The sequence below is a fragment of the Varroa destructor genome, unplaced genomic scaffold (genome assembly GCF_002443255.2).
Source record: "Varroa destructor unplaced genomic scaffold, Vdes_3.0 BEIS01000006.1, whole genome shotgun sequence".
Taxonomy (NCBI): domain Eukaryota; kingdom Metazoa; phylum Arthropoda; class Arachnida; order Mesostigmata; family Varroidae; genus Varroa; species Varroa destructor.
This window is the reverse complement of record NW_019211459.1, coordinates 21,291,629-21,312,411: the sequence shown is the minus strand read 5'-3', so window position 1 is coordinate 21,312,411 and position 20,783 is coordinate 21,291,629. Positions and strand designations below refer to the sequence as shown.

The following is a 20,783-nucleotide window of genomic DNA, read 5'->3' as shown; positions in this document are numbered from 1 at the left end:
CAGATAACGTATCGATACGCTCCGTGCATATCTACACGGATAGTTAGTTCCGAAAAGAAGTTATGATTTTCATTTCTCAGACTGAACTATTTCAGTGCCTGAAAGCCTAGTTATTATCTCATGATTACACATCCTAAAAACTAGAGCGGACTGTGTAATTAGCAGACGACTTCCTTCTTCATATGCCGCGTAAACAGTCACATTGTTTTATGCCATAAAGCTGATCCCGAACTAAACGCAAGTTTATGATAGAGAAAACATGTTGTTCACTTTAGTTTACGTCGCTCTGCCCGACGAGCTTACGTTCATAGACCGGCTGGAATAATTAGAACAAAAATATGAGTTTAGGCAAGCAGTAAGTAAACCCGTCCGTCAGGAAAGAACGTCAGTCATGATTTAGTGCTATTCATTCCGTTGGCTTTGTAAGCTAGATAGATAATCGATGATTCAGTCGATGAGCTGATCAGAGCATCAGACTCGCCGCGTAAATACTAGAAGAAATTATTAGCAGTGTCCTCCGTGAAAACATTGTTTGCACAGATAAAGGTTTTTGGAAGCGGGAATAGAAAGGACATGTCCAGCCTTCGCCAAAAAGTCGACCAATATGCCTTCGTCCTTTGTTGTTTTAGGACTGATTCTGGCTGCCTTATAATTCTAAAGTATAGTTACTAATGCTTTTGTTTCACCTTCAACTATTCGTGGACTGAGCCAATTGAAGACGCTTTGTCAAGGTTATAGAAAATGTATAATTTATTGTATAGAATCTTCTATATTTACTCGAATGGTTTTTTGACGCATCTTTGGCTTGGAGCCCCCATAACTTCCGAATTCAATATCTAGTTGGACCTTACCATGCAAGCCACAACCTGTCCAGATCCAGCTTCGTAGCTTTCATTTCTATCTCTTTGTTTACCTCTATCTCTGTTGAACTATCCGTACATTTACTTACTTAAGCTGTTAAGATCATCTTTATGTATCAATGATTCTAACATGGGTAGATGCCTTAGAACCTGGTATGTACTTGACAACGATGCGGAGCAGTTGTATAAACAATGCTTAGCCTGGATTGGCGTTATAAAGTAACTTAGCAACTCGTACGATTTTTCTATTGTGTTACTATGTTTATAGCTAAATCCGCTTCTCATTGCCTTCTGAATGTTTTTCCTAGACCCAAAAATGACTCGATTTGCAAATACAAATATAGTTTTTCGAAGACGATACCTGACGTAGTTTTCTAGGATACCTCACAACAGGTAAACTTCTACAGATGACGTACATGGAATAGATACATAATTCGTACATGCATACAATTTGTATGTAGTCATGCAAAATCCCATCGGAGAGCTGCCTTAAGCTGTAAAATTTACAAAGGAAAATTATTCAAGTGTTAGATTGTAGTTAATAAGTCACACGCGCGTAAATTTCGAATATAATTTTTGAGCCGATGCAGTTTCTAACAAACGTTTTATACAAAGGCCAATGCGCTACACTTTTAGTGTACCTACTTTTTGTAATTATTTTAACTGATTCTTTTGGCAAGAGGGATCAATGTTTAAGCAGGCTTGAACATGCAGTTTGCCCTAGCACTATTTCTTGATTAACCTGTTATCCTTAACCAGGAGATATTTATTGACTTCTAAAAGAATGTTGGTTCTCAGTGCTGAACGGTACCAAGGACCCATGGCAGCATGTAGGGCAGAATGGATCGTTTTAAGCTCCGACCAGCCGCCTAAGACACCATGCTTTCTGTTATTTTCAGTTTTCCGTTGGCTGACAGAGTTCTGTAGCTTTAGTCACCGCATAGTAAAACTGGCCATGTCAGGTGCTCCTCACCCAGGCTATATGGCCTGTGCCGTTAAAGCCTAACTCATAACGTACATTTTTAACATCGCACAACGAATCATTACGCATTAAAGTAGGACTCACTGCACCATTGGTGGAAACAGTCCGATTTTGGCCTACGCAACATGCAAAATGGAGAGTGTTTTTTATATTACTTTGGGTTACAATGTTATCAATAGGACGTTTAGTACATTTATGCAGGTTGTGTTGAAGCTTTAAGCAAACTATCCTATGTTCTTCTTTATATACATTATACTTGCCTTCAGAATCATTGCTTTGTTTGCATGGTCCGCCATAGCATATTAATGAAGACAAAATTTTCGCGTCGTTAAACTGCGTCGGAATATTCACCGAGACATATGAGCCGGTTCTACACTTTGGACAGAAAGGTTGTTTTTCAGCTCATTATTGATACAGGCGTTTTCCTGAGCACCCATCGGTGGAAGGTTGCCATTGGCAATAATGTGCGATGTCATTGTTTGTGTCCTATGTGGGCGTCTCCGAAGCGAAGGCCGCCGTAGGTGGAAGGCGCCGTAGATGACAGGGTTAATCATTGCAGTTGAACTCCCTAGAAATGCAAACATATATTGAGTCACAAGTATATATATATATATTTATACTTGTTATATTAATGTCAGTTAGCTGAAGTACAACCCGCTGCCGGTTCCAAAAACCTTTCAAAGCCTTGAGGCTTGTGAGCAAATAATTTATATATAATTATTGTATCAATCACGATTCGGAGTAGACGAATGTTTGCCATACCGAAACAACAACTAATCAACCCTGGCTTTGTCACTAGATCTTGAAGGTTTACGAAATAACTATGTAACTATCATACTATGAATAAGAAACCTTTGAACCTAAAAAAACAAAAAAAAGCATTGATGCGTTACATATTGCGCTGAGTATTTTGATAATACGAGTCGTGGATTCAACTGGAGTAAACAAGGTATTGGCCGTTTGTGCAACATAGTATTTTCGACGAGTTCCCAAATCATACCGAAGAAAAATATTGCAGAGCTCAATTCGCCCGTGATTCGCTGGTCTGGGTCGAGATTGAAAATAAAGATAACCATCATGGCATAGTACGGGGTCCAGCATATGACGAACGTTGCCACAATAACGATAGTGATCATGAGCGATTTTCTTTTCGCTTTTGCCAGAAGACGACGCCGCGTTGCTTCCATGGAATGGCCTTCGCAAGGGGAACTGCTCTGGACTAATCCATTGGGACGTGATGTCACAATAATGCCTCTCTCGCTCGCTTTAGAACTGACGATTGCCCCTGGAAGTGGCGGAAGATCTATAAAGATTGCGCACGTTAGATCTATAATTTGTTTTGTTCGTACGTATCTTCAAAGATTAAATTTTTCATCTACGTATGTACCATACCTAATTGTGACTAGATTTTTTCTATATGTCACGTCCTCCAAATCAAAGGTTCTCGTTCAGCTTCTGATATTCTTTGAATAAAAATGTCAATTACTCCATTAGCAACACCAAGCAAGTTACCTCTCTATGACCAATATTACGCGTATGCGCACCATGTATTGTATGTCGTTGGAATAGCTCTTGTCAGGGCAAACTTGTTTAAACCTTACAAAGCTTTAGGTTAATAAAGTAAATATGTAAAAAAAAAAGATACATATAATTGACGCAGATCGTGTATACGCGATGATGTGGGCTGAATTCATATCATACAGCGATCCTATCTGGGCTGACTAAGGCCCCTCAGACAGCGAAGACCCATCAATGAAGGGAGCTTGTTGCGTAATAGACTTGAAGGATTTTCAATCAATTTTGTCATTTCTAGACTTTGTCATACACTCAGTCGTAAGCTCGGTTTTCGGTTAACCTGATACGCGCTTTTGGAAAAATAGACTCAAAATGATTACATTATCCTACAGGTTCATTAATTGACAGACGGAAAAACGTAACATTATGCTAGCCAATCTTCGTATAGTTATTAACTAGAAACGTCATTTATAATTTTCGGTAAATTCTCGGTAATTTGGTGAAGGACAGACGAACTGTCAGAAAGACAGTATGTCTGTGAGAGTCTCTTTTCCTAGACTGGTGCTTACTTTGACCTCGTCTATCAGGCACTGTTAGTAACTAAAAGGTAAGAGAACTATAAAAATCTGAAGCATATGTGTTCCGGTAATTTGTCCAATGTTTGTCCTGTACACGTGGGGAAATACACTATCCAGATTTAATCGTACTAACACCGTATAGAAAACGGTTAGTCCCGCCATATAGTTTACTCGCTTCGCCTCATATACCAACACCAACCTATTTTCTTGCTATCGATTATCTAAATAATGGCATGATTCTGATATCCCAGCTAATTAAATATCCTGAACCAGCTGAAGAGCTCAGTTTTTAGCCACTTTTTCTGAAACGAACGCACCGAAAATGGACGGTTGCTATGTTATTTGCCGATTGAAAAATATTCGTAAAGGCAACAAAATCGAATGGTCCGGAAAGATCGGCCAACTGCTAACACATTTGTGGGGCGTCAGTCCCCAAAAAAAAGAAGTCTATAATTTGGCAGAGTGATGAGGTGATCAGATACATCGGCTGACGGACGCGACTGATTACCCGGACGTTAAAGTGTCTAGACTCGTCAAAATGTCATCCGACGTTCACTTTTCTAACATAGCTGATCAGTATCCGAGGAGCCGTCGACTTCGCCGATGCTATACAGAAAGTTCTCGTTTCCAAGCAACAATAATCGTATCATTACTAAAGTAGCAGTTTGTTCGGGATGATAGGGTATTGCGAGCTTCAGACAGCTATTGGGTTGCGTTCCTTTGAGGTCGTTTGCAAAAATATTCCATATGGGTATTTTGCCAAAAAGTCCGTATCAAAGCTTTAATATTATGCCGAAAATAGGGTGATCTCAGTACGTGCTTGCACTGCATGTGTGGTAATAGATAAAGGACATTTGACCATCGGGAGACTACAGGCTCAATTCAGGAAATTGTAGCCTGTCCTAAAGTAGCAGTATGTTCACATCCAGATATCTATTGCTTTAAGCGAACTCTTTTGCCGACAGATAAACAACTCAGTTAATGTTTCTTACAAACACTAGTTGTTATTGATCTGTTTTAGGCTTACTTTGCCCTGATAGCTCTTGATGTCATTTTGGTTAATGAGTTTAGCCAGAGCGTACGGGCTCGCCTGCAAAAGGCTTAAAGTTGTCTCATAAGAAAGATTTTAATGAATTTAACTACTATTACACTGCTATTAAGGTTACTATCAGTTAAGATTGTGAGAACTTACTTTGTACAGTCCATTTCAAATCGCAAGAGAAACCTACGCTACGAGCGAAAGTGTATGAAAAAATATAACGAAATACAAAAATCGAATAGCTAAAAAACAGCAGCACTTTACTATGCTTGTTGGGTAGTTTCCGGTATAAAATTGTCTTCTATTTAAAAAAATAAAAATACGTCCATCAACAAGGAATATCGTTGCCATTGCCAGCTAAAAGGCACCGCCATTGGCGACTGCGTAAGACACATTTCTAGCTAACGTGAAACTTGCCAAATTTTAACCCCATAGACAATTTCACTTTTGTACACCTGCCTTTACATGCATCTCCCATAAAAGGAAACCAAAGAACTTTAAAATAGTTAATAGTACAATAATAGATGATACTTATTGACATACTTTGGCGCTTATCAAATCGAAAAAATCGGTGCTGTACCTATGCGTCGACTAACGAAATACTAAGAAGCAAGCCCTTCGATGGCGCCCGCTGATCCAACGACGATGTTGACTAAACGTAATTGAACATCCAGGTAACTTTTTGTTCAGTGTCTGCCTGTATCTGACTCGCCGGATAAAGGTATGGGCAGATAAAGATAAACGGGTGAACGGAGAGTCTCTGCCGTTAAACGATAAGCTTTGCGAGACAAAATTCAGGTACAGTTAGAACGGACACAGTGGCCTTCCAACTAGACATCGCTGTGAATTCACCGGCTTATGAAATGGAGATAACTTCAAAGTGGTAGATACGTGGATTTTACAACGAACTTTAATATAGCAGTTGATTTAACAAATACGGCATAGTCAAACGTCATCAACAATAGGCCGAGTCTGAGCCATATATGTAGGTAAACAGAGCTAGTAGCCTCTCTAAGGTCGTACCCTAGCCTGAACACTCATCGGTAAAAGCGCAGGTCCCGCATTTCGTACACCTGTTTAGACATTAGATTATAATCGGATCGATAGGAAGGAATAACTTAACTGCATAACCCGGCTACGAACACGGCTCAATGTATATTGGTCAATTGAAGTTACCCGTTTTCACAGCAATTCAGACGTGTATGATTCTGACTGGTAGGTGAAAAGTCGCAAGCCTGACTTGAGCAATGAAAAGCATATTGGAAATCTTAAACAGCATGAAATTGAATTTCTTGCCAACGCGTTGCTACTGGCAGGTAAGCGCCGATGCGTTACCGCCGCTAGGCATACTTGTGTGCGTGATTCTTTGAAAATAGAAAAAAGAAGAATAGTACGCTAGTTGTTAACGTATTGTGCCGTCGTGCCATCGCGTAAAGTCGCTAAATAAACTTGAACGCGTCAAACGGGACCGTGCAGTTCGGATGTACGCAAGAGTTCAGTGTGCGTGTACGTAAAAGCAGGCGCGACAGTATGATATACTCATGCATATTGGATAGTCGACTATTAACCCCTTTTGATAGTGCGAATGCTAAGACCGGTTTCAACAACCTGAGGGCCAATAAGAAAAAGCGTCGTTAGTGCAGATCCCCTGTTAGCCTTGGAACTTACGTTAAACAACCCCTTCTATTTCGTTGTATCGGTTCATTTTGGAAGGCAAAAAAGCAGTCGAACTTCTTGATGATGGTTTATTGATGATTTACTTAGAATTGTAAGCGAGATGACTATCTGTGAACTTACTTTTAATACAAAACTGCCATGATGATAGTTGAAGGATCTTGATGAGCATCATTAGTGTATGCTATATCTGTCACGAAACAAATTAAACGTAAAACTTTAAGGTGGGACGCATTGCGATCACTAATAGAAAATGGTCTTTCTGCATATAGGCCAAGGGAAAAAAGTTGAATATGTATGTGCACACTAATGTACAGGCGTCTAAGGAAGTCGAACCGAGATTATAGTGTTATTAGTATTATTCTATTGCTTTTATTGTCGTTATTATTATTATTATTAAAAAACCCAATGAAAAAATAAAGTAGATTTTGTTAAAGCAATTATGAAAGCGCTTTTATTGTTTTTCGGTTCGAGGGTGGAGTGCACACGTCTGAAAGAAAATATACGTTCTTTAATAGGTCCAATAGGATAAGTTTTATTGTTTGGTGTTTTTTCTATATCGCATCTTTTGTTTACACTACAGACTTATAAAGACATGAAAGTACAAAAATCGATCATGCACAGTACGTTAGATAGGAATATATGCTCCTTCCGACCCCGCCATAATGAACGAGGACAATCTGAGATAGAAGAAGGCGTCCTAGGAGATACAATATCAAGCCACTGTCATCTGATCAGATCACTTTTCCGTCTACTTCGGTAATCACATTGACTAATTTATAAGCTTCAGTTGAAAAAAGGTGCCAATACTACGTTTTATTTTGACATGAAGTACGTCGATAGTCTATATAATAGGGGTTATATAGTTCCTCTTTTTCTCGGTCACTGATCTGTGAATGGCTTTCAATTTCAGTGGTTTACTTAAAGTGTGACTGCATCCAACGATCGAAACTTCAATATTTAGGCACCTATAAACTTAAATACGGACATAGTTCTATTGCATGCAATGCAACAATGTGATTCAACTTAAACATATAGACACAGACACTTCCAAGTAAAGACTTTCACCCACATATATCACTCATCTTCGGATAGGATTTGTATCCATTTCTGATTATTAATGCTGGAAAATCCTGATGGTCGAATCGCTGCTTGGACTCTTCATATTCGAGTTCAACAAACGCCACTAGCACGAGCAGTTACCAAAAACACAGATTTTTTTTGGGCCCTATTTCGGCGAGTACTAAAATTCTATTCGACTACGCAGGCCGGACGTATCTGCTCGCCCAGGACTATGCTGACTTTTGTCGATGAAGTCTAAAACAGCTGCACATTGTTGCCTTTAATTTAAAATTACCCTAATAATTTAACAAAAATATTAACCAAGCCGCGATTTCTAACTTGTCTGCCATATATCTTGATGTAGGACCGAGCAGGCTGCACCGAGTGGATCCGAATAAAAGATTATACATCGGTTAGCGAATCACAGGTCGGCTATCGAGTGGTGTTATTTTTAATGGTGCTATGCCCCAAGGAAGCGTACGCTAAAATTTATACTTTAGCAAAAGCCGTTTGACAATAATGAGCTGGATCACGTTTTCCCAGGGTTTGTCTATGCTTTTTTTCTGCCTCAACTCCCTGTTCGGAATGGGCACCTTTTTTTACGAAATTCTTCTGCCAAGCTTAACTATAATATCATGTTTCGTGTAAGGTACGCACGTAATAAGGGTAAAATGAACTAATCTAACACGACAATCATGCATTACGGATAAATATTGCTACATGCAACCAAACAAACCCCTCAAAAATGCAGCGTGTCCGTGTTCTTTTTCAGGGTAACAGTGTTGAGTCTTTCTTATGCTGCAATAAGGTTGTTAGCGAATTCAAATATATAAAAATAAACATCCGCAATAATTTTACTAGAAACGGGGATTCGGCAAGCTGAGAAGCTGATCGTGCCCAACTTGGCGGTTGGCGTGACACTGCTTGCTAGTGTTTGCGCGTCATATAGCTCTATAGGGTACTTTCACATTTTCGAAGCTTTACCGTGATAGAATACAGGAAATAGAGCCACAACACACAAATTGTCGTCGCAACTTGCGCTATCCACGTCTGTGGAAGTGGAATAGTTGCGAAACGGTTGCTTACGTAAGCCGATTCCTTAAAATGCCCCTTTGGGTGACGGTACTCCCCGTGAGAACATTTAATGATTAGCACCATAGCTAGTTAGAGGCAGTGTACAAAAAAGGTAAGATAGCTTTTTCTGGAAACGATCATAAATGCCCCTAACATATCATGGCGTACTATATACCGCACCTCGCCTACCATTTACTCCTTCAATTATGCTTACACATTGAATTATAATAAATTGAATCATAAAGCTCTATGGGCATACGATACGTACGGCACTTTATTCAGACCACGGAGATTTTTTTGTTTCACTAAAACGTTGTTTACCTAGCAATTGCAATATTAGCAAACAGCCACTAGCAATTACGTAGACTGCTAGCGTACAGTGAGGTCTAATTCGCACGTTTTGTCCGTATTAATTCATCTTCGGGGAACTGCTGTAACAAACGAATGTTTTGATTTCGTTTCCCAGGAACTATATACCCCTGCACCTAAGGGCAACGGATAACACTCCTGGCCCGGCCAGGAGTTACTCAATATTATTAATTCCATACGTCTACATGCAACCCAAAGCTGCAAGTATGACGAACCGGTATGGGCGGGACCAGCCCTGGGTCAATTCTAGTAAACTACGAAAACTCAGTTCCCTTTGTGTAACACGTTATTTATTATGTTGTTATGAAGAATGCTTCCCGCCCATATAGCCTGTTCCTAAACGTTCGTTTCTAAATAACCCAATATACCTACATCGTGTTGTGTTTCTCTCGATACGTTTTTTTTTTTTAAATAAAATCAATTTTTTAATGTTTGAAAAAACATCATTGAAAATGCTTATTTGTGCCCTCAGCCGTTGAAATCGACGGTTATTACAGTTCTTCGAGAATCGCTCTGGGGCAACCCGTTAGCAACAGGAACAAAACGGCCAAATCAATCGCCTGAGCCGAGTCTATTAAATTGCTTACCTAACTCTGTCTCAAAACAGCCTCAATTTATGGTCGCAGTGATTGTCTCGCCCCTTTATTGCCTTTAAATTGACCTAGCACCAGTGTTGCATAGAAAGCTTAATGAAACCTGCCGCGTCAATCATATTCTGTGCTAACTAACTTAACTGTATGTTGGTGAATAGGCATTGTTTTCTTCATTGTGCACTACTTATACAAGGATATAGGTTCTTCACTCTAATTACGGACGGGTTTTTCTTTGATGCAAAATCACTTCTTTCTAGATAATTATATCGACACATCGGAACCACAAGTTGACCTGCCCAATTCAACCACGGTCACACGGACAACATCTTTGTTTCCTGACCTACTCAGTGATGAAGCCGTACTTTATCCTAACCAAGTAACAGTTGCAGCCATTGGCAACGATAGACCTCGCATACTCTGTGCTCGATGTCATATGACGTTCCTCGCCTACGACCCTGCACCCACCGGCAGGTTTCTATAGTCCTACTTTCTTAAAAAAGAAAGTAGCTGGGTAATAGTATTAGTAAATACTATCTACTTTTCGCTTCCGTCAATCGAATCTAGAGCTCAGTAACTGCATCGTATGATGCTCCCTTATGATCCGTGTCGACTGTGACCAGAACTAATTCAATAGTTATTTACCATAGACACAAGCGGCCGAGTTCCAATGATACGACAATGAAGCCATGAATAAATTTAGTATGCATTATGTACGAACAAATATATATATATATATGCAAAACATACCATAGAACCTATATAAATAAAAAAGGTATTATATATATATATATATATATATATATATATATATATATATATATAGTACGTACGCATGTTCGCTGCTAGAGGCGTTCGCTCTAGCCTTATATATACGGGCTTTTATTTACGTATACATTTCTGGAGTAGCATTCAAATGTATTATCGCTATCAGTAGGTTTAGCATACAAAAAGACATATATACGAACCGTTATATGTATGTTATCGCACATCTATATTATGGATTCATTGTGTGTAGTGTTAAAATAGAGTTAGGATTACAGAAACATAATCGTATGTCAAAATCTAGCTGGTCGTAGTCGTATGCCTCTCCGATCTACATACAACTTCGTCACTGCTTCAAGAGAAAGCAAATATGTACTACTGACGGCCTTCGGTCTTCGTGTTACTTCGGAACCCTTTGTGCTACGTAGAAATTCATGATAGAATGGTACACAATTTACTATCGCGAAAGAAAGCAATAGTTTGTACACAATGCGAACTATCAGAAACACGAATATCAGACACATATATATACATAGAAGAAAATAGTTAGCTAATTGACGTAATCCGCAATACGCTTATGGCTCGCTGCACGTAACAACTCACTTGCAATGGTATGGAACGTGGCGGCATACGTGGCCACCAGCGTCGTTAATGGAAGCATGAACATGAGAATCAGCGAGGTCGATGTGTAAAGTTGCTCTTGCCAAGGGGCCGTATAGAAGCCATACGTGACACACTGGTAGAACTCTTCCTCAAACGGGCCGCGGACCACACGAAAAATAAATACCTGGAATATATATCACAAGGTCATTTACCATAAAAGCACGCTTACCATCAGGCAGTATTAAGCTTCAGGTTTGGACTTGCCACTTAACGTTCGTTACGCGTGTGTGTGATCCATATTGTTGATGGCAAAGCCCATTTTTATCTAGTAATTTTACGCCGACAAGGAACTGCTGTAGATGCACTCATGCAATAAAAGCGTTCTTACAAAGCATTGCTGAGATGTAATCGTATCAGCTTGTTTAACATAAATATATATAACATAAATAAAAAAAAAAAACGAGAGAAAATCACGTGTATTTTTTGCCCCCAACTGGTTTCTGATAGGTATTCTTATAATAAAACTTTCGCTATTTCCATTCTGTTCACTAGCTCGAATATATAAGGGGATACTTAGAAGAATCTATTTGTGCTTGCTGTGTATTGAAATTTTTCTCGATAACCGTTTACTTTCTACGAGTTGATACGCGTATGAATGCTGATGGATGCAGGGCACGTATTCCGTCGACCATCTTCGTTGACAGCCGAGAATGCCGCCGTCATAACCTTTTTTTTTTTAATTTTGCGATAAGGAAACGGGAAGCGAGCTCGTCAGACATGCCACTATCTTCGACAACATCATCTGGCAGCCGGCATCGTTAACGCCAGCATCTGCTTGTGCGTACGCTTCGCTCAACGCTCGCCTAGGAAGGTACTCGATCATCACCTGTCGATATCTAACTTAGGCTCTTATAGCTGATCATGCAGCCATGTTACGTTGATTAATTTTTCTGAAAATGTTATCCTACATGAAACAAGTTCCATTTAGCCAAATTCTCATTTTAAAAACTGCTTGTCCTTGGCCGTATCAGCATTATATAACATCTGCAGTGAGCGCCACATGTTTATAGCTTGGAAACAGCTATAAGCAGAATCAGCTGATCATGTTCAGTTAGCGCTAATTGTTTTAACTTCTCAATCCTTAAAGTTGACATGAAAGAAGCGTCTCTACGAAATGATCGGTTTACAGACTCATTCTATACGAACCTATCTGACATAACAAAACGGCACAAATACTTTTATATAACGAGCAGGATCAATCACCATGGCTAGACCATCGTTAGCTAATTATAGTACATCCTGCACGACGGGTGTGGCCTAATTAGTGAGGCTACTTATGTTGCCCTGAACACCTTACGGGCACGCGCAGTACTCCCCTATCTATAATTCACTTGCATCTAGTTAATTTGGACTGCTTTGTTTTACACAAGGACAAAGCATAGGTCAGCTGCAATCGAAGAAAAAAACTGAAAATTTAAAGGAGCAATGAAATACATAAATAAGACGACAATAGGCAAATATTTCCACTGTTTGTTGGAATCGTGTGGGTGTCATCGGGAACATATCCTCCACTTGATTGAGTAGCAGTCATCTTCAATCATATCTAAGTTGGTCTTATCTGAGTATACATGTATAGAAAAACTAGCATAAAGTACCGACAAGCGGTAAAAATTGAACCGTATATCTATATATACGGTCTGATATGTCTCTTTTGGTAAACGTGCATTCTTCTGTGGGAATTGAAATGGAAAGTGCAGCATACCCCAAAAACTCTCTGTACGCTTTCATTAGACACGTTGAGCATCGGGAAGGCTGGGTATTTTCGGCAACGGGTCAAGAGATCAATTGCGACTACCCTGGAGCTGGGTTTAGAATCAAGTGTTTAATTATTATTTAGCTTTAGATTAGTATCGAACAGTGAATATAGGCAAAAAAGTTTGTATCGTTTAGAAATGCTCGACACTAAACTTACCTCTTAATTTGAATCGGCACCTCATCTGAAAGGCTAAGTTATCAAACTAGCAAAAGAGTTATTTGTTTAACTTGCTGCCCCTATTGTTTTATCGGTATTCGTTAGATAACCATTTTAGATTTCAGATATATAATTCCGACCATATGGCCTTTTATTATGATAAAGTATGCACATTGATCGTCCACCGTCTATATGTGCGTAACACTTGTGCTATTGCACATTTGTTTCCGTTGTAATTATATATATATATATATATATATATATATATATTCATCTTGCGGTTATAACCACTTGGTTAAATTGCGGTCATTTTCCCAACGTCATAATGAACAGTTTTCGCTTTATCATAAGAAAGCTAAAGTGGAGACAGGCCGCGCCTACGCCGGCGGCAGGCTGTTGGAAAGACCGGGATCGGTAAACGGAAGCGTCGACCTTGCACGTACCTATTATGGCTTTCGTACGTTCTTTATTTGGTTTTTTCGTTTGTTCTTTTTAACTCTTTCATGTAATATGGATTGGGCGGTTGTGCTTGTTGTTCTCGAGTCAGGGGAAACGTATCCACTGGATCAGTGGAAGATTTGTTTGTTGAAAGACGACATTTCCGTTTATATGAACAGTTGTTATGTAAGTATAATAGGGTCGTTAAAGATGGCGCGGCTCTAATATAGCCACTTACTAATCAAGCGGGTCCGATACGGTGAACTGTCAAAAAGGAAAATAAATGAAAAAAACTTAATAACTGAGCTCGTCCATTGCTCATATACAGGTAGTTTCTTTATATGGAATGAGCGAGGCTTATGGCAACGGTTTGCCCACTTATGTTGTTTAAATTAAGCAAATTTTAAGGCTATATGAATTATAAGAGAAGTGGTGTATAATTTTCTATCGGTATAAGGACAAATTGTGAGGCAGTTTTACTAACAAGTGCACTGATTAACTTTTAGTTTTTCGCGCCTACTATCTCCGACAAAGAAGCATGTCCAGTCAGCAAATTCACAAAGACCTGATCGCGTTTGGGTCACTAAAACAGTCTGCCATTTATCTCATGATAGGGTATCGATTTTTTTCTCAATCCTTAAATTTTGTTTTCTTTAAAGCATCACACAAATGGTAGTGTTGCATTTTCCGGAAAATCGGGGGTCTTTCTAGCTAAATCTGTTGTATCTCTTGTTCTTTCAATACGCTACCGATTCATATAGTGGTAGGCAATTACAATTCTCTGCTTACTTTTTTTTTGTTTTTTTTTTTTGCTTAATTTACCTGTTTGTCAATTATAACTGCATAGGTTACTAATTTCAATTCATGTACGAGTCACTGTAGTGAGCTACGTCAACAGACCCTTGAAGATCCATTTTGGTTACCCGAAGATCCGTACTTGACGAATTCCGCGCGAAAAATCGAATCAATAGACAGCGATGCCACGAACAATCTGTATTAAATGTATTGCTTTCCTTTATATATTTATACGTTATATACAATGTTGGAGCGCATTTCTCCCGTAACTTTAGAGTCGGAAGTTGTTCAAGGGTCAGCTAACAAATACGTTTTATATACTATCCTATGCGATTTCTCTATTCAGTTAGTAAATTGTGCTACATATGTTATTTCTCTTTTCCAACAACAGCAGACAAGGCTTGTCTAGAAAATTACGGTTGCGGAATAACTTAATAATAAGTACTTGCACATTATCCTTGTTGCGCCTTTCGTTTTACCAGGCCTATTCTACACCTGGTAAACTCCTCGCTGAATAAGTGTGTGCATGTCGTTCCCTGTCTGGCTAGCCAACGAAGCAATAGGACAACATATCTGCTTTTAGTCAGAGGGGAATAATGGCACAGTGAATGTAGCGATACATAGTCAAGCAAAAATGGCTGTTCTGTATATTACAGGGTACTGAAGGTACGGTTATTTACGTTGTCCTTGCACGGCACGTAATTCAATGTAAACTAGACAGGCATAATTAAGTATTAATAGAGAGTGTCCAAGTAATTATTCACAGTTATCTTCCTGAACTTATCCTGGCACCCCTATTTAATAATTTTATATAGCAATTATGCAAATCGTAGGTTAGTTTTGCAGAACGATTTGATTGATTTGCCCGCGGTACGACGTGGTTGGGTAAGAGTAGTTTTGTTAACTCTGGGTCAACGTAAAATGTATTCGTCGAGCTAAAGCTAGAAAGTATTTGCACTATTCATTCCTACTGTAAGACCCATTTGGGAATGTTTATCTGTCTGTCCAGGGGCCGAAACCTTTTTTTGGCGCTAATGCCCCAGCGAAACGACGTTCTGCGTCCTTGTTTCCATTCTAATTATTGTCATTGTATTATGTTAACGGCAGTCATCTTGGCGGCTAAGTTTACTCATATATAGCTGATATTAGCTGTGCATATTGAGGAAGGCTGATTTTTTCAGACGCCTGCCTTTCACATAGACATTCTAAAAGAAAGCTGAATAAGGGAAAGGAAAGGAAAATTTCTTCGTACACAAATTTATTAGGCACATAATTGTTGTAGATTGGCAGTCGGTGTTCCCACACATTGGTATACATTAGATTATGATGGGTCTAAACACCTGCCCCTTCCTTTCGGGCACTCTGTCTTAGAAAATCAGTTTCCCTTAGAGTTTCATTTGCAGATAAGACTGTACTTGAGATCTGCTTATACGCATTTATATCTTCCACATTGACCGAGTAATCGATCAATGATTTGAAAACTCGAATGGAATTATGAAGAATTTTATTTATTCACAGAAATTGCGTAATAGGCAGACCCAATGTATCTGGTGATCAGGCACGTTTCTAAAGAGTAGTAATTTTCCTTCCTTTTAAGATATTTAATTAAGATATTTTAAGACCATGTTCATTAATATGTCTTCTTGAAAAACCTGCACACGCCCGGCTCCTACCGGATTAAAAGCTCGACAACTTTTAAAGGGCTTTTGGCACCCTCTTCAATTGTGTCAACCATAAGAGTGGTTTAAGACGTCTGGTTACTATCTAAAGTTCCCAATCCGATTAATCTCTTGTCTTGTTTGTCTTCACGCCGGCATAATCCTAACACAACTATTTGTATATATAAATATATATGTTAATAACGAAAAAGAAAACTGTTGCCCTCCCCGGCATATATATTTGAGCCATATGATAATTAGAATGGCCTGAAAGTTTTGTGATTTTATGTCCTTGATCATCATTATACGATCTGTTTTTCCGCATGCTTTACTTATTCGTAACAAACGCTTCATAGCCTACAGTGGTAGTCTCATCCCACGCTGACTTAAGGCGACCGACATTATTGTTTGACTTCATACGTTATATATATATATTGGCCTGTTGGCTAAAGTTCTTGAGTTATCTTATGGGAGACCGGGCACATAACGTAGTTTCAAACTATATTATATTATTGTTACTTTTTAAAGCTGAAAAATTTGCAATGAAAGTTCATGCTCAGCTAAATATAATTACCGTGGAACGTAATTTTTCAATAAGTTAAGCAGTTGGAACAGTTCAACGGTTTTAGGGTGAATCTCAGTGATGGATCAAAGAGCGGCCAGGAGGGGCATCTCGGCGTTAACTAGCGGTATTCGAACAAATCCAACTTATTATAAGACGCGCTATACAAATTTAAGACATAACACTAAATACTGATTTCGTCGAAGATTGTCATTTATTCTAACTGATGATGATGATGATGATGATGATGGCGATGGTGATGATGATGATGATGATGATGATGATGATGATGATGATGATGATGATGGTGGTGGTGGTGGTGGTGGTGGTGGTGGTGGTGGTGGTGGTGGTGGTGGTGGTGGTGGGTGGTGGTGGTGGTGGTGGTGGTGGTGGTGGTGGTGGTGGTGGTGGTGGTGGTGGTGGTGGTGGATATTTCGTCAAATCGTCCGCGATAGTCCTTATTAACATTTATGGAATTTTCTGTGTTCTTGTCGATATCGTGCTAGTATAAACCTGCTAAAAACCGTGAATCCAAACTTCAATGAAATGAAATGAAATGCCTCTGAGCAGCTTCCAACTCAGTTCATGCATAGTTGATTGTACAGCCAGAGCTGGTGTAGCTATAGACAGTTTACTTCTTTCATCTCCGACTAGAAAAACGACTCTGATTTTTCATACGAAATACTAACAAACAACAAACGCATGTTTACTGTTTAACAGTTCATACGAGGTTTGGGGAAGCCTATTTCTCTCCTATAGCATGGTTTGTGTTTTACGTTCGGTCCCACCGTTAGGTACTTCATCCCACTGCTGGTTCTCTTACGAATTATGTCTGCGCTAAGATCCAAACCCCGAGCGTCAAGTGTTTTTTCATTACGGCATCAGAAAGACTACCATGTATACACATATATATATATATACATACATAGACACAAGAACATTTTAAAAAAATGGGTATTTTATTATGCTGAATATTAAAACCATTACTGAACGACATGACTACTAAAAACTAGCAGCTCGACCATAACAAAGACGTTTCGCAGGCTCATGTGAATGCCTGGAACTAATTTGATGGCCTAGTTGTATCACTGAAGCATCCACTGATTTAGGAGAAGATGCTTCGCCTACAGTTCTATAGTTGAGTGTATATATATAGGGTTCTATAATGAGAATCGAATCAGTATATATGCATATACATATATATGCAACATGAGAGAAAGTTTAACAAGTCTATATTGCAACAGACAGACAGACAGACAGACAGACCCGATGTACAGCTGAATTCGGTTTACCCCACACCTCTCACCGCCAGTCCTATTGACGTTTCTCTGATGTATATCAAACAACGCAAAATAGTCCTAGTTTCTTTTTTTGTGTTTATCACAGCTCTTGAGCTAATCTAATATGTTAGAGATAGAAGTGTGCGTTTGCTGCTGAGTAAAGGTTCGTTCGGCTGCAATGTACTGAATGAGAATAGTCGATTGTGTAGTTTTTACGATTGATACATGTATAAAACTTAATACAATTTGACAGCCGTAGATCTATAGGAGTAAGATTCGTTCGTATGTTTAGCTTTATCTGGATAGAGACAGGCGTTTTTCTATTTTTCAACGTCTTAGAATTCTATTAGCGTTGCCAAAAAACGGTTGGTTCCGTAATCGAAGCGGTAGATGCAGACTTAACATAGTTTTTTTCGTATATCGTAATGATCGAGCATGTTTAGTGTATAGCACTATGTCTCTGTAAACTGTTCAAGGGAAAAAAATAGACATCGTTCTCTTTGAATATGAAACTGTAGGTGGCCGTTTAGGATAAACTGTAAAATGTTTTGCCTGACTTCATAAAGAAAATTGCCAATTTACATTTTTTGATCTCCTGACATTTCCAGCTAGACTAACGTAGCGAAACAGGTACCACGAATCCTAGTTTTTAGGTATCATCAAAGGTTTCTCGAGTGTCTCGCTTTACAAGTAAATATTTTTTCGAAGTCTGGTGTTGGAATCAGTATGGTGGAATATTATAATTATCCGTCGACATACATATTTGTTTTTCTATCATGAGACACCTCGATGAACGTTGGACGAAGCATCGGCCAACCGGTAAAATAGTCCTCTCTAAGATTCGATGACTATGTCCTTAATCAAACACGCAAATTTTAGATAAAAGAAAGAAAAACAAAAAAAAAAAACCCTAAATCGCCCTGGAGATCATAGAAAGGCTAGCTCAATTCTAGGCAAACTTGAAAAACCATTATCTACACAAAGGAGCTCAGTTACAATACAAAAGGTACCAGCCATTTTTCGTATTCGAGTTAGCTGAATATCTTTGTCAGAGTAGCGTGTGCTAGAGCTTGAGCCTCGAGAAAAGTAAAAATTGTCCCTTACGTCCTCGATGACACCGATCTTTTCTACCTGGATAGCTAATTCGCCTAACTGCCCCAGAGTTTTTCATTTGACAAAAAAATTCATTCTATGCAAAGCCCTAACCCTCGCTATCTTTTTCACAAGTAGGTAGTATACCAACCTGCGGTACTGAAAGAAGGGCAGCAAATAACCAAGCAGAAATGATCACTCTTCGAATCAAAGCGATATTCGCGTCCCGCCGCAACGGATAGCGCACAATAAGCAGTTGATCTAATGCAAGAACTACTAGGATGAAAGTGGACAAATAGAGGGCAAACACTTGCATGTATTTGACGAATTTGCACATGGACTCGTCGGCGAGCCATTGTACAGTGTACGTCCAAGCGGCTTCGGCCACAATACAAAAAGAGGTCACTAGAAGGTCTGCAACAGCCATATGAGCTAGAATCATATACAAGGTTGAACTATGCGATAACATTCGACGTTGTCGCATATTAAAAATCGAGGCCAACGCCATTGCATTTGCGAGTAAGGACACCCCGCCGATTAGAGTTAAAACCGCGACACGAACTATAACCCATTGAGTCATTTGGGGAGCTTTCTCTAGATGAGCCTGTTCTTCGAGGATGATTGCCTTATTTCCGGCTGGCATCGTGCTTTCGTTGACTGTCGAGAAGCATACTGACCCTGAGCTTATTGGGGTACAGTCGGGTAACTGGTAGTTTTGTATAATCTCCAGCCTGGTCGAATGTATGTGCGATGAATCCATACGGTGGGCTCGAGTGACCGCAAATGTTTAACCTGATTAAACTTTTCCTACAGTGCCACTGTTTTTGATGAGGCGCTATTCAATATATTAGACGTATTCGACGCGTTGGTGTGTAGAGCTTAACTGATAGCCTGGTTATAGCGCACCGATTGGACGAGTCATTATATGGACGGCGCAGTGTAAGTTTACGAGAACTTATTTTTTACTTCGTCGAAGATGCCCTTGCGCACACAGACACTCGCACGATAGTGCATACCGTATCCTCGAAAAGAGTGATTTGACGATTACGCCTAGTGTCCTTGGAAGTACCACGCCAAAATATTGTATCCATGACATTTCTTGGTCTGCATTCTGGCCTAGATTGCGTCCTCTTACCGGCTAGTATTTTCCCGGTTCGAGCTTTCCTATCGCATATTGGAAGAGAGCTCAAGCTCCCTTTCCTTGAAGCGAGGGAAAGGACAGACTTTTTACAGGGAGAATTACAATGGCTTCGATCTACATGAGGTCTTTGCCACACTCAATCTGGGTGCTGGTTGCCATTTGTATACATCCTAATCACAGGGAATCGGTGACCATTCAGATATTACCGGATATAGCAATCTGTTTCGGATAATGGACTTCTCCGTATATATTCTCGTATGTATATGACCACGTACCTGTAAGGGCTTCCGACCGCTTGCGTGGGTGCCTCGTTTTGCTGCGAGGGCAGACTTGTTCCGGTAATGGAAAAGTTAGTCATGCGATCAATATTACTACTGCAAACGTGTAGACAGATGTAGGGCTCTTCTTCGCCGAGAAATAGAAGAGGCCTAGTGTTTAATATCCTGTGGCCTACGTATGGGCTAAAATGTTAAAAACATTCCTTAAATGCTAAACCTTTGTCAGGAACGATTACAGTAAGAAAACAACAACGCGTAGGAACATTGAGGTCTGCCTCCGGGTGCTACCGTAATTTACTTAATGATAGATTGGCTTGAGGGGCTGAAAGAGCATGAAAAGTTAACCTATTTCTGCATTAAATTCGTTCTCAGAATGAATCTTTACTATGTACTTATGACATGCAGGCGGCAACTGTTGTTTATAAAAAACTTGCCTACGTCTATACTGATACATAC

At 39.5% G+C, this 20,783-nt stretch overlaps 1 protein-coding gene and 1 long non-coding RNA gene across 3 annotated transcripts in view; one reads left to right on the top strand and one right to left on the bottom strand.

Moving 5' to 3' along the window:
- Positions 1 to 782: 782 nt before the first annotated feature.
- On the bottom strand, positions 783 to 20,129 carry LOC111253192 (gonadotropin-releasing hormone receptor-like). The gene is made up of 5 exons (XM_086992862.1): positions 19,060 to 20,129; positions 11,112 to 11,295; positions 2,843 to 3,145; positions 2,103 to 2,410; positions 783 to 1,354 (listed from the first exon to the last, which is right to left on the bottom strand). Exons 1-4 carry the CDS (start codon positions 19,666 to 19,668, stop codon positions 2,190 to 2,192), a joined length of 1,317 nt encoding a protein of 438 aa, XP_086848988.1. The 5' UTR covers positions 19,669 to 20,129; the 3' UTR covers positions 783 to 1,354; positions 2,103 to 2,189.
- Positions 11,237 to 20,783, top strand: part of LOC111253193 (uncharacterized) — a 29,622-nt gene continuing 20,075 nt past the window's right edge. For both annotated transcript variants that reach the window (XR_015330217.1, XR_015330216.1), the window contains exons 1-2: positions 11,237 to 11,363; positions 11,864 to 11,982. This is a non-coding gene — a long non-coding RNA (uncharacterized LOC111253193). The remainder of the gene's footprint in view (positions 11,364 to 11,863; positions 11,983 to 20,783) is intronic.